At 38.7% G+C, this 14,988-nt stretch overlaps 1 protein-coding gene across 1 annotated transcript in view; it reads left to right on the top strand.

Moving 5' to 3' along the window:
• The window catches only part of NCKAP5 (NCK associated protein 5), a 331,504-nt gene that overhangs the window by 268,787 nt on the left and 47,729 nt on the right, over positions 1-14,988 (top strand). The window contains exons 11-14 of the mRNA XM_062498376.1: positions 3,286-3,474; positions 3,944-7,803; positions 8,516-8,693; positions 12,838-12,916. Coding sequence (XP_062354360.1) covers positions 3,286-3,474; positions 3,944-7,803; positions 8,516-8,693; positions 12,838-12,916 — 4,306 coding nt within the window. The remainder of the gene's footprint in view (positions 1-3,285; positions 3,475-3,943; positions 7,804-8,515; positions 8,694-12,837; positions 12,917-14,988) is intronic.

Raw genomic sequence — 14,988 nt, 5'->3', positions numbered from 1 at the left:
GCAGATAGTGTCACTGTGTGCAAAAAAAGCGTAAATCTTAGTAATGTCCCCGATACACCTTTTTGGGTATTGATTACATCTCAGAATCTCTGAGAAATGGTCAAGGAGCTTTTTATTAAAGCCCATGCCCCGTATTATTCATCCCACTTTTATGATATATTATGTATGAACTTTTAAAAATTCATGGGCTCTGCATTTTTTTTTTCAGACGGAGTGAGCTTTGTGCTTATTTGGCAAAACGTTCTCCAGCATGGCTTTCATGTTTCATTGTCAAAGAGGGAAGTAGCTTAAAAAACAAAAATCACATGCAGGGAAACAAAGAGTACAAGAAAAGAACATTGAACCTGCTTGTGCCTTTGATCTTGAAGTATAGGAGTGTCAACAAAAATGTAATCTCCCCTGTAGTACCTATTTTAATGAAGAGGCATTGTTTCAAAGGTTCATAAAAATGCTAACAATCTTTTGCATTATATTTAATTAAGCCTTCAGGTAAGCTTGCTCTAATAAAGAGTTTTGTGTCTTTAATGGTCTGATTATTTCAATTTTCTCTGATTCCTAGTGAAAATTATGTTTTTAAACTGTAATACTACAGTCAGGCCTTTTTACTCTAATTTCATTAAAGGTAATGACTAAAGAGTCATGATTACAAAATCTTAAAATTTCACCATGTCAGTTAATAGACCCATATGCAAGTTAAATGTATTTAATTAATGCATCATAAACATGCTATTCAAAGTACTTTCTTGAATAATTTAGAGAATAAAGGCAAATTGAAGGGGAAAACTCCACTCTCATAAGTGATCTGAATGCAATCTAAAAATTGACTAGATACCCTACTTCATATTCTGGAGCGACATGATACTTTTTGCACATTTTCTCCTCTCTTAAAGATGATTACAGTAATATGCTGTTCTTTTGCCTTGCTTAGATAGCTCCATTTTTTCCCATTGCTGAAACTGTAGGACCAAATGCCTTTCTCCTCTCTTAGGTGCAAAGGAATCAAAGTGAGAGGATGGAGAGGCTCTCAGACTAGCTGAAGATGACAGGAAGGCAATACTTGTCACTGGGCTGTGATCTCTTACCTCCTGCAGGAGATTCTTAAAGGAGAGGATTTACAGGCATCCTTCCCTTGAATGCTGTGATGGCTGGGACACAGCCCAGTATAAAGGGCAGAATTCCATATGACATGTTTTCCCAAAGCCAGAACCAAAATGCAGAGGAATAGACAGAGCAGGCAGCTGCTGCTGTTGGCCTCTGTACAGTCACCCTCCCCAGGAGTGACACTGCCACAGCTGAGGAAGCTGATGGCAGGGGGTCTCCCACAGGAAGCACAATGTCATAAATAAAGACTCATTTGTCTCAACAAAGCAACAAAATCCACATCAGAGCAAAAACCGCAGGCATCAGCCTGCCTGTGATGCTGAAAGATGTATTCTTCCCAGAGCCACTGGATTTAAAAGCTGTTCCCCCTGCATCCATTTGACTTCCTAGGAGAACATGTACCAATAATTCCCAGAGCAGAAATGTGCTCCTGGTGTCTCTAAATGATTTTCCCATTCATAGGTTTTGCCTGTGACGAAGAATAATGATTTGGCCTGTAGTTACGTTTGTCAAAACCAGAACATTATGATGTCAGTTGAGCGATGAACAGTTGTACTGATGAACTCCTCAGCAGTAAAAATTCTGCTCTCTCCCATTCAGCTGAAAAAAGGTTCAACCCCAGTAGTAATAAATGGGAGGAACATGGGGAATAAATGGAAGAAATTAGGAGAAGACCAACAAACATGTTGGGCATGAGAAGTGCCTACAAACTGAGTGTTGTTCCAAAGATTTCCATGAAGAAGCTGTGTCTAGGGCATACACAGCCTCGATAATTTTTTTATGGATTCAATAACTTTAGATTTCTTGTTTCTTCCTGAGTGTAAATTCTTCATTTAAGCAAAATTAATTTGAAGTATATCTGCATACAGAAATCAATAAATATTGTTTCAGTTTGCCTTAAGGAAATCCAAAGGGAAGTTTCATGAAACAAAGGCACAGAATCATAAATTTACTTTGGATAGAAAAGACCTTTATGATTAAGGTCATCAAATCCAACCTTTCACCTGCCACCAGGTGGAAAGGTCCCTTGAGATCACTGAGCCCAACCATTAGCCCAGCAGAGCCAATCCCACCACTTAACCACATCTTCAGGTGCCACATCTACAGAGCTTTTAAATCCCTCCAGGGATGGAAACTCAACCACTTCCCTGCTCTGTTGCTTTACAAGTCTTTTAGTGGAGGTTTTTCTTCCTAATATCCAATCTAAACATCCCCTGGCACAACTTGAGACTGTTTCCTCTTGTTCTATCAGTTTCTGCTTGGGAGAAGAGACTGACCCCCACCTCATTACAACCTCTTTTCATGTAGTCATGTCTGGTGCTCCTGGTAATTAAAATGATGTCTGATTCTGTAAGGAAACTGGAGAATAGTGCAAGCACTTAACACTAAAGAAGCTTCAACACTGTTAGGCTCAAGAGTATTAGTTTGAAAACAAATTAAAGGCATCCTAGCTACTCCTACAGAGGTTTAATATTTTACCTAAAGTGCTATCTACTCTTCATTACTCTCTTCCTCAAAGCTGGCACTTAGTCACAGTCAGCTGAAATTGCATTTGGAAAGGGGCGATAACTACACAAGTACTAAAGGCAGCCATAAAGTGTCAATAAATTGCATAAGCAAGAGGCTTCAGCTGTCTGCGAGCGACACGAAGATGGATTGTCCTACGTCAGAGAGTTTCTTAGACAAAGCTTTGAACTAGATAGGAAACCAAAATTAGACTGTAATGGAGAGATTCCATTCTCAGTGGACATTCTGCTCAGGATACTAAATTAATTTACCTTGTCCTGGCTCTGCAGCCTCATCTGTTACATTGTGGGGCTATAATGCAGTTGTCAAGATGTACTTGTATTCTTATAACTTAGTTTTCTGTATCTTACTGGCACACGCTGCTTATGTATGAAGCATAATTCAAATAGACTCAGAATAATCTTTACCATAAGAACAGCAGAATACTAGTCTAAGAATAAAGAAGAAAACATTGAGGATTGTGGCTCTTTTCCCCTGACAAATGAAATTGTTAGCAATTTTGAATTTAGTTCTCTGTATTAAATTCACCAGACACTAAATTGCATGAGAGGAAGGCATAAGTGGCTTACTTGCTTTTTCTTTGCCATTCTTAATCAAGGGGAAGTTAAATGATAGTTTTATACCCATAAGATATTCCAATTTCTTCTTGTATGTTAGGAATGCCAGCAGAATGTGAAATCCAGCATACCTGTCTTGAAATGCCAGAGTCAATTAAATATGACAGGCTCTAGCCGCCTGTATCCTCGGAGCAGCTGCAGTAGCAGTGAACTCTCCCTCTCAAGTGCTTGCAGTGAATATTCCAGTGGTTCCTCCTACACTTGGAATGATGGAAAGACAAGCAAAAGGGTAAATCAAATTAATTTTTTTATTGTATTAGTTTAAGTTAATCTGAATGGGGATTAATTGAAAAGCTGCCTGTTTCAGAAGGTTTTTTTACTTTCCTCTCTCTTTTATATTGAAAACAGTTGTCGCTGAACTGTTACCCCCCATTTAGTTTTTTTAGCGATTCCTTTTTCACTCCAGCTTACTTACAGTCTCCTCATTTGTTCAGACATTTATTATGCCTTTCATAGTCCAAACTGCTCTTCTTTTTTATATTAATCCTTCCATTCATATTGTTCTTCCTACAGGTTTTTAATGCACTGCAGCCTTCACACCACTGTGAAATCCTTTCTTTAAAAAGAGCTTTGCTATAAATAGCAAAGAATGGAATAGAATTCCCTTATGCAACTCCTTTATCTCTTTACCAAAATGGTAACACTTTTATTGACTGCACTTGTGAGTAACACAAGTGATTTTTATTTTCTTTTGACAGTCATCCGTGAGGTGGGATAAAAGAATAAGCATTGGTTCTTCGCTCCCAAGCAACCTCTCGAGTCCTGCAGATGATCTACCTCCAACTCGTATCAAGGAAAACCATATCCTAGAAGGGCTGAAAAAATTGCAGGAGCAAAAAATATTACTTGAACCACCTTCAGTAATATCAAAATGGGGCTACAAAGATTGCATGAACTCCAACGAAGGAATATATTCCCCTGGAATTAAGTGTGGCGGCCATAATGAGCAGACTCATTGTAAGCCAATGGAAATGGGAAGTAATTGCACTGAACACAACAAAACTTTCTCTTATGATTCAGATGCTCATGATGATGCAGATGATGACTCTTCATCCTTACTGTTGCTGCAGGAAGTTCCAAGCAAAGACTGCAGGACCTATTGTAACAAATTAACTCATAGCATTTCTGACAGTCTGTTTGACTGGGATCCTAACAGGAAACATTTGCCAGAAAGAAGTTCATTTTTTAATTCAAAGGAAACACCTGAGAAATTAACTAGTTTTGTCAGTGGATTTCAGGCAGATATAAAATCATGCACCAGAGCAAAGATGCCTGAGTTACAGTTAAATCAAGACCATTCTGCTATGGGCTGGAAGGACTTCAATTTTCAGCTTTCAGACACTGATGACAATGAAGTCTTGGATGAATTGCATATAGAAAGCAGTGATGAGAAAAGTCCCTCAGATTTATTATCAACTCCCTTTCCTGAGAGGTATACAAAGACCTCTGACTTGCTCAAAGTCACGGAGAATTCTCAGCTTGTATCTACTGATAAAGAAGAGAACCAGATACCTGTTCACTCAGGCATTAGGCCTAAACCATGTAATTTCATTAAGCAACAGAAGGTTATAAAAAAGACCTCTTCTGAAGAGTGCATCACAGTAATATACGATGCTAAGGATGGCGAGCCTATTGAATTCAGCTCACATCAAACTGGAGTTGTCACTGTAACAAGAAATGAGATTTCAATCAACCAGCCACAAACTACGTCCAGTGCAGAATACACTGAACTTGTATCTCAGGGAAGAACTGATTTGCAGCCAGGACCCAATGCTAGGAATTACACTGCTTTAGAAAGACGGGAAGATGAAACTGCGAAAAATACTCAAGGTAAAAAATATCTTGAAGATAATACAGGGAATAAAAATACAGTTGTCCCCCTGACCTGTGGTGAATCTTCACACTGTGGAAGAGTGACACAGCAAAATACTTCACAACAGAAACTAGTGAAGCCAGTGTATGATACATCATACAAGGCCAATTCAAGCTCCACTGTGCATGCAGGAATCAATCAAAAGCCAAATGTAACTAAAATACCCAGCAGAGGTAAATTTTCTCCCCAAAAAGCTTTGATGACTGAGAGTGGTGAGACACCTGTAGCTCCGCCAGTGGGCCCCACAGCCCGTGAGAAATCACCTGCTCTGCCACCTGTAAAGCTTTCAAGATTCAAAAAGGCTCAAAGCCCACCTCGTCATTTTGATTCAAAAGTCGAATTTCAGGTTCCAAAGCCCCCTGCCCACCCCCTGCCAAACTTGAAACGTCCTGGCAGAGGAGATGGGTCAAAATATCCAAAGAGTCAGAGTTCAGCATCACCACTGTTGCCTCAGCACTTTATAGAGCCCAGTAGCTACGGGGAGCCTCCAACCAGAGACTTTCATTGCAATTTAGCCACTGTAGAAGCCCGGTCTCCATCCCCACCCCTTCCTCCAGGCAGGTCAACATCCCTGTTGATTCGGCCTAATTATGCTAATTCTCCACCTCTAGCAGTAAAGTTAGGAGGAGCTGGTCCCACTGAAACAGCAAAAAATGTACTGAAATCATCTCCATTAAAAGGAACTGTGAACTCTGGCTTTCATAATCAATCTAGTCATGAAATGCAAGCAAAAAATGTATCTTCTGGGGCCAAAATTGAATTATCTAACCTTCAAGAAAATGCAGAAGAAATTATGCAAAATTCATGTACATCTCAGCAATCCCACAGTGCATGCCAAGGACTTTCCAAAGTTTCCACAAAGCAAGTCTGCCCAAAAAGCCCAAATCAGGTGGGTCTCCACAGGAATCGTGAGTATTCCAGCACAGATTTTCAAACAGCCAGGTCCTTTTCTCTAGGCTGTCCGTCACTGGAAACAACTCCTTCACAAGACACATATTCCAGCAAAAACAACACTTCCAGTGACAGTGGGTTGGATCAGCTACAAAAGGTGCCGAACATTCTCCCCACAACTCCTCAATGTCATACGACCAGCACAAGTGAGCCTTTGCTATCTCAGGTAAACAATTTCCCATCAATGCTGTTTCATGCCAGTGATGCTGCACATGCCTCTCAAAACTCTAATGAGAGAGGAATGAAAACCCGTCTCCCTGTAGGACTGAAATTATTTGTCAAATCTCCCCAGCTTCTCCGCAAGAGCTCTACCGTACCAGGGAAGCAGGAAAAAGACAGTATAAATGCAGCTTCCAAAAGTAATGTGAGTTCCAGTAAGCACAAGCAAAGTGAGTCTGTGTGTGTAACCACCAGAGGTGCAACGGATGCAGAATTAAAGGACTCCAAGTCTGATACTGAAGTAAAAAATAATTGTGATGTGGGATTTAGTATGGATACAGCATCAGCTCATTCACATGAAAGCTGCAACTTGGTAGTAGACAGAGGAGATGGATTAGAAAACAAATTAGTTAAGAGGTCTGTTTCTTCTAGCAACAAGTCTCACTTGAAGCCAGCTCTGGGCATGAACGGAGCAAAAGCTCGTAGTCAGAGTTTCAGCATTCACACAGGGGAGAAGCCATCTGCCCCTGTGACAGAAGGACTCGGGAAAGTACGGACTCAGATTATTACAAACACTTCTGACAGAGGGAATTCTCTAACAAGGCAGAACTCAGCCATGGAAGGGCTTCAAATCAAGGCTAGTCCTGGGACAGCAGTGACACCGGAGGCTCTTTTATGTACTACTAAACCCACAGAAAATTCCTATCCTAGACAAGGCTCTCTTGGAAATATGAATAGTTGCAACAGCCAGCATGGAAGCCCAAGCAAATTGCCATTCAGATCATCTCAAAAAGTCGACCAGTTTCACAGCACTTCAAAATTTGATGGAAGCAAACCATTTTCTCAGAAAGATGCACGCGGTCTATCTGCACAGAGTGAGAAAAGTGCTGAAAGCTTTAGGCATGAGGCTCTAGGTAAAAGAAGTGTTCTGTCAGCAGAACTGGAGTTAGAAGCCTCAGCTACCGTGTCTTCCAAGCAAATTTCATCCTTCCAAAGCTTTGATGGAGTGAAGTGTCCTCATAAACTGGAAGCAACAAAGTCACGAAGACAGCAAATGTCTTTAAAATTAGCAGAAACCTCTGAGAAGGTTAATGATCTTTTGAGTTCACCATCTCTGCAACCTACAATAGAGGAGAAAGTCATGTTATGCATTCAAGAAAATGTGCAAAAGGGTCAAGGACAAACCAAATCCCCCACTGTGGAGACTAAGCAAAAGACAGGGCCTTCTATAGCCAGTTGGTTTGGCTTCCGAAAGAGTAAGCTCCCAGCACTGAGTAGCAGGAAGAATGATATTCCTAAAAATAAGGTGGAAAAAAAGGATGCAAAAGTTTCAGGATTCGGAATTAAACAGGCAAAATTAGAGAGAAGAAAAGAAAAGAAGAAAACTGAACAACACTGTGAAATAGAAAATGAAATTAACAGGAAAACAGACGGTGGTGACATTTTAGCCATGGAGAGCAAAATTATGAAGCCTTCCCAAGACTCTCCTGGTGAGATTGAATGCGAACAAGTCAGAGGTTCTACCACAGCTGCCTACTCACCAAAAGACAGCTTTATGAGAGAGCTTTTAAACAGGTAAAACTCCAGCACAATTTGAGGTGTGTTAATGTCCATGTAACTTTACAGATGCCCAGAAGTTAAAACAGAAGTTTAATCTATGTTCTTTTTGTGCTAAGAATGCACTACTGTGCATTTAAGCAGTAGGTGCACAGTTGGGACTTTAATCTCTTAGGAAGAAAACCCCCAAACATTAACAATGAGATGATAATTTTGTTCATGTTACTTTGTTAACCAAACCATTGGTCTTTGAAATTAAAGATAGGCGAGTTACATCCAAGCTGATAATACAAATTATTCCAGAAATCAAGAATCTAGGCAGATGGTGTGTAAAGATAGAGGGTAATTAAGTACTTGTTTTAATGTATTCCATCTTCCTGTACTGCAACCAGAAAACACATATTTGGTAACTTGTCAGAATTAATTACCTTTCCAGCTATCACAACCTTTGGTCACAGAAGAACTTAGCAATGGGTATATTGTGTTTTCACGTTTGCCCCACAGCAGTCCCAAATATAATATAAATCATCACATGTGAAAGGCTAAATTGATATACTACCTGAAATTGCAAGTGACAGGTTTGATCAAGGCTAGTTAGAAACATTTATCACTCTAAGGTCTAAAGACAGAAAGATACAGAGAGGTTACTTTAAACATTAAAGGAATGGGAAAGTAGAGTGATTGAAGAAGGGCAATGCAATTTATCAGAGGAATCACTCTCTACCTGCAGAGTTGATAAGAAAGCAGCTCAGCAGACAGAAAGTGGATCAAATAATGTTTCCTACAGGAATGTGTCTAAGGGCAGCTCCCAGGGCTCCTCTCTTCATGGCAACTCTATCAGCTCTCAAGAAAACCACAGGAAAAACAGCAACACAAAAGCTGATATGGAAATGCAGAATCAGACTCTGGTAAGTGCTTCAGTACACGAAAACATTATTACCTTCTTTTGAACTTCTGGATGTGTTTCTTATTGCCATTGCAGGCAAACAGGATAATAACTGTTTATATATAAGATAGAAAGATTTTGTGTAGCTAGAGGATTGTGAATTAATACAAAAGGTGTCAGCTTGTTTATAGGCCACATTATACAGATAGTCATGAAGAATCTACTGCTTCTGCTGGCAATTCAATTCCAGTGCAGGCACGTGCACAATGATGCTATAATCATACTGTAGTCGAGTAAAATAATAGGACCTTTTTTATTATTATTTTTTCCCCTTTCCCTGAAAATTGCATACCAGTATTGAACATTCCTCTGAATATTGTAGAAGTCATTAAGCCTAAAAAAATGCACTGCTGATGTGGAAAAGTCAAATTATTTGAGCACATTTGGGAATATTTGTCACTTAAGAGGGAATGTTCAAAAGCAAAAACATACATTGGACCTCTGTCTCACATTGTGCCATTAAAAATCTCCCTGTTAATGGCCTGTAGTTAGTTTTATACTTTAATAAGGTACTAACTGTACCTGATAATTTAATTTACTCAGAGAGGAGGAATGTTGTAATGTAGAAGGAAAAAATATCCTGTTTTCTGTTAGCTGCTAGAGTCTGGTTCTGGACTAACTTTACTGCACTGAGAAGTGTTCACACAGAGTTTAGGATTCTAGCCTAAAGTCAGGCTGAAGGTGTGCCCTTCCTGGAGAAGCTTCTTTTAATTAACCTTCAAATTTAATGAGCAATGTCTTGCCTAGAAAGGACCTTTCCCATGATGTTTTAAAGTCCAGCAGAAGGAGAGCAGAGATGCTTTAACCCTATACATTCTTCCCTCATTCCTGAGATAGCTGTCTTGTCCATATTATTATGATTATTATTAACCATAACCATAATTTTAACAAACAGCCTGGAAACTTGTGGCAAATACAATACTTATTCTGAAGCTGAGGCTGTTACTTTTGTTGTTCTGATAGAACTGAGTTACTGAAGTGCAGAACATAAGACAATTTCATCTGAAGGAATCTGAAATACAAATTCTCTGGGAACACTGCAAAAAGCTTTATAATGGAAACTGAAAATACTCTTAGCTTAGGGCTGATGTTGAGGATTCCTGAGGTCAAGACATTCCATACATAGTTTCAAATTCAGGCAATTTTTTTTTTTTTTTTTTACTTTAATACAGACATCTTTGCTGAGAGCATCTACAAGGTCATTTTTTTAAAACTTACAGAGAACATATGCAAAATGAATGTGTTTGAAAACTTTCCTCCTGACTCCTCTGGTATCATCTCCTCTTTGAAAATGTAGATGTCTCCTGCATTATAAAACCACAAATTATAAGCATATCTAAGGCTGTCCTTGTAGTGTCACTGAAAGGAAAGAGAGAGAATGAAAGTCTGGAAATGTGCAATATGCAGGAAATTCAATCCAACTGATCTAGAACTTAGATAGCAGAGCAGAGCCCCTTATCAGAGCCACTCAGTTTAACTATGCCCCATTTAATATGGTCCTGACAGCTTAGGGTATATCTTCACTGTACAGAGTACAAAAAATTCTACACATTGCTTCTACGATTTCTAACTTATTATTTTCTAATGCTTCAATAATTTCCTGTGCTTTTTGTCCGTCATTTTGTGAAGTCTTTCTAAATGCTGCAATAATAGTTTTCAAGTATATCTTAAAGAAACACAGTTTTATGATGGAACTACAAAGATTGTCCTTTAATATACATAAATAATGGGGAAATGCTAATTATGCTATTTAGTTTTTAAGGACATGTTAATCATGGTGAAAAGGCATTACTTCAGCTACACCATACACTCTTTTGTTTGCTGGGAAACAAAGTATTTTTGTGTGGCTTTTGAAGATTAAGTTACATTTATATATTTCATATTTTTTTGAGTTTCATATTGTGTGTACTGTGGCACTTAATTCCTAAAAGAAATATCTAGTGCCAAAAGACTGATGACATCTAGAATAACGAGATTTAAAATGTGCTTACAGTTATTAATGCTAACTTATGAAAGAGATATACTTTAAGATCCCTCAATACATGGTATTTCATCTTGTCCTCCAAACTTCAAGAAGGAAAACAATGCAAAGTCTTTAAATTCAAAGTTCATGAATCATACTACTATCATTTCCAGTTGTTCTTTGGTGTCTGCTTACTTTGAAGCAGACGGCAAAGGGCTGGGAGATAGCTGTGACTGAAAACAGTCACATGCAGTAGAATGGCCTGTTGTGCTTTCTTTTTTCCTCATAAAAAGACAAAATTAATGCTTTTAGAGAAAACAGAATAAATCTTTTGAAAAGCTCAAAACCAGGACGATTTCTTTTCTTTTCTGAACAATGCAAAATGCACACAGTCATATGGTTCAGTGCCGAAGCTGCTGTGTTTCCAAACTGCTTATCAGATATATACTGCTGCTTTAAATCCTGGCCAGAACAGTTTCTAACATTAATTTTCTAGCAGGATTTTTTCCTTAAAAGCTATTTAATTTTTGATGATTAAATCACTTTTCTTATGATGTGCCAGGTAAAGGCTTGAGGCACTATTACACCATAACATATGCACCGATTACCTCTGATTTCTGTTCATGCAAAGAATGTTATTGCTGGACTGCCACTGAATTTATGGAAAAAGCAGTGTTCCACCAATGGTGGCCTTGTGCATTCACCTTCAGAGGGATACATTTCCCGTTAGTGTTCATCAAAAAAGCACTTTGCTCTAAAGGCTAGCCAGCAGAAATACATAACACTTTAGCCTACACCAAGGATATTCCACATTCTCCAGTACCTTTTCATGTCCTTGGCTGGAGCTTAAGGTGAGATACAATCATTTTTGTGCTGTGCTGCTTCATTTCATCTTTGTGATTTTATTACAGCCCTGTGTGATTTAGAACAGCCACGGGCTTCACTTTGTGAGGTGGAAATGTGGCACCAAACCCAAGACGCCGGGAGTTTTGTGTGGCACTCTGTGTGCGCAGTCTGTGTGTTTGGGGAACACCCAGGGATCTATTGCAATATTGTGAAATGTCACAGCAGCTCTTGGCCATGCAGTCTGCAAATGTGAGAAACTGTTCCACCTGGAACTGGATACCAAATGAGCACTCGCCTCCTCATTTTCCAGAGCCTCAGAAGAGGCATTTTGTAAGAAAGGAAAGATGCAATCAGATCCCTAGGATTAAGAGATGATAAATGCACTTTTAAAAATCTAGAGAGCAAGTATTTGGTGTTGCACTTAGGTTGCTCACAAGAGGTCAACAGGGCTACTTGTGTAACCCAGCAAGCAGGATTTACACTGTGATCGAAGATATGTCATGCAAATGATGATAAATTCCAGTGGTTTAGATTACAAAATGTGCTCTTGCTATTGTGAGTGTGCTGTAAGTAGTTTAAAACAGCAGAGAGTGATTAGCAAATAATTTAAGATCCCTGAGATATTGAAAGCAATTTTTCTGTGGTGGTGCCTTTCCTCCTCTCATCACCCTGGAAATATCTTTATTCCTGTTTGATTTATGTAGCATGGCAGAAAAATATGTCCTTGAAACTGAATTGTGGCCACTGATGGCACGTGATGGAGGGGGATATCATGTGTGCTAGGGAAGGACTCAGATTATCTGTACACCTGGGAAATAGGGAAATAGCAGAATAACAGGGCAAAGATACATCTTTGAAAAAAACCATAGTATCTGAGGGATTTGAATAACACAAACTTGAATATCACATACAGGCTCTTAGAGTGCACTGCATTCTTAAATGATTATTTTCTCTCTGTCTAGCTAATAAATTCTTTTAAACAGAGGTGGAAATAAAGACTCCAAAGTTCAGTGTTTTCAAACTGAAGTAAGGAGATACCGCACCCTATATTAGGTGTTTAGTTGGAAGAAGTGCATCTTCCAAGGATATTTTTCATTGCTGCATATTGTGATTTTGAATGAAATTAAAGTTGTTATCATCAGATATCATTCATAGAATAAGACAGGTTATATATTCCACTCTTAGCTGCCATGTAACTTTACTCTGATTTATTTCTGCAAAACATTCTGTAGTTGTCATAAAGCAAAATAAACAGAGTCACAGATGTTCTTCACTTTTGTTGTTGCACTCTGTACAGGCTAAAGTAGTCACAGAAAACCTGCAAGAAGAAGAGGAGGACACCATGACCAGGGCTACATGTCAGAGTCATGTGATAGGTACAAAATTATCTTTTACACTGGATTTTATTGCGGTCAGTTCTTGTGAAAAAGATGTTTAATTCTCATTACTTTGTTTGTTTGCCCCCTTATGCCAGCTTTAGCCTACATTTAGCTCCTGCATAGCCAGATTTCATCAAGTGCATGGGATGGGGAAATACTATTACAATTGTGGGTCAATGCAATGTTTGATTGGAGGGCCTTGGGATGTGGTTATGAAAGATCATTTCAGCCTCCAAGAACAGTGGGTTACATACAGTAGCTTAACATAAGAGCTGTTGTGCATGACACTTTCAGGGGAAATAACACTGATCTACAGTAACTCTGTCATCTGGCCTTGAATTAGTAAAATTCAGAATAAAATTTAAATAGAATAATTGCTGTGGTAAGCTAAACCACAAGGAACAGCAAATAGGTTCTCTTCAGAGGACCTTAATGCTGTTATTGAAAATAAAGTTGTCTTTGCTGTAGAAGGGTACAACATCCACCCTGCCTCGTGAGAGACATATACTAATTTTTAATCTCAGCACATGTAAAAATATCTAATAGGCAATGGAAGACAAAATAGAAGTCCGAGGTTTGTATTAGAGCAGTGTATCACCAATATAAGGAACCGACGGAACAAGAAAAAATTCACCTTTAGCCCCTTTGCAGATAGACACTGCAGCAAAAAAAATTCATCAAAAAGTTACAATCTGATTCCATTTTTTCTAGCCAGAATCTCTTTCATTTCATGGGTACTGCCAACCCGGCAAGTCCAAACAGAGGTATCATGTCAAAACACATTTCCTCTGGGGCAGTAGGGAAACGTTGACTTGCTTCATTGGCTTGTAAATCCCAAATTCAGACAAATAAACTCTGGCTGTGTTACCTGAAGGAAAGATCCCTAAACTCTTCCCTCTCTGAGAACTCAGCCATAACCTGGCTTCATGACAGCAACTGAATAACAAGAATTTTGTACAGTGTAAGACTCTGAGGGCATTCTGTCACTGGGTAGGCACTAGTCCTGCAAACAGGAATTCATGCCTCTCATGCTGTGCATAAAGGACTTATTTTCTGTTACCAGAAACAGTGCAGCAGAGAATACTTCACCTAAGATTGTTCAAAATTATTTTTCCTCATACTGAAATAATTGCTTTGTCTCCATCCCAAAAATCCTCAAAACTTTTACTTTGAATTATATGAAAAGTTTCCATTTTCTAAGCTAGATACTGAAAAAGAAAAGAAAAAAAGAAAACAAACAAACAAACAAACAAAACAATTTGCAGAGTTTTGGGGTTTTTTTCATAAAAAGACTCCAGACCATCCTTATTGTTCATCAGTGTAATTGGTGGTTGTGGCTGAGTCTGAGTTGCTATATGTTGATATTTTATTTGTTATTGGGTCCTACAATATATACTTCTGGTGGCTTTTGAGAGTATTACTATTTTGGTCCTCCCACAGGCACCAAATCTGAGTCTCTGACAGGACACAGTGGTTATGGAGCAGATTTTCAGATGCTTTTAAAATTCCTTGATAGAGGTTCTGTAATTTTTCTGATACAAAAGTTTTCATGGAAAGATACTGATGTTTTTTTCTCTGCTGAAACTCTATGCAGCTGCAGCTTTTCTCACTAACTTGTTCCATGGCCTCACCACCCTTATAGTAAAGAATTTCTTACTAATTCCTAAATCCACTCTCCATCAATTACTGGCCATTAAGGCCATTCCTCCTTGTTTCCCCAGAAAACAAAGTTCACTATGGGTTTTTACCTGTATTTTAATGCATTTGTTCTACTGGGTTTTATCAAAACAGATCTAGAGCTGAATGTATAGTAGAAAGGCTATGATTAAGCAGGGAAAATGGTTTTTACGCAGCAGGAAAAGTACGTGTTTCTGTAGTTGTCACTAAAACAACTAAACTGACAGCAGTACTGCCCAGTTAACCAATAAACAAGATACTTTAACCAATAAACAAGATACTAACAGCAGTCTTCTAGGTAGGTGCCCTGGGAGACAATTCTGGTTCATCACAATCTATCTAGTGAGATACTCCTGGGTATGAATCAAAAAAAATGTGTAAAATACCAGTTG

This window comes from Cinclus cinclus, chromosome 9 (assembly GCF_963662255.1).
Source record: "Cinclus cinclus chromosome 9, bCinCin1.1, whole genome shotgun sequence".
Taxonomy (NCBI): Eukaryota; Metazoa; Chordata; class Aves; order Passeriformes; family Cinclidae; genus Cinclus; species Cinclus cinclus.
Note: the sequence above shows the minus strand (reverse complement) of the source record. Positions and strands in the feature narration are given on the sequence as shown.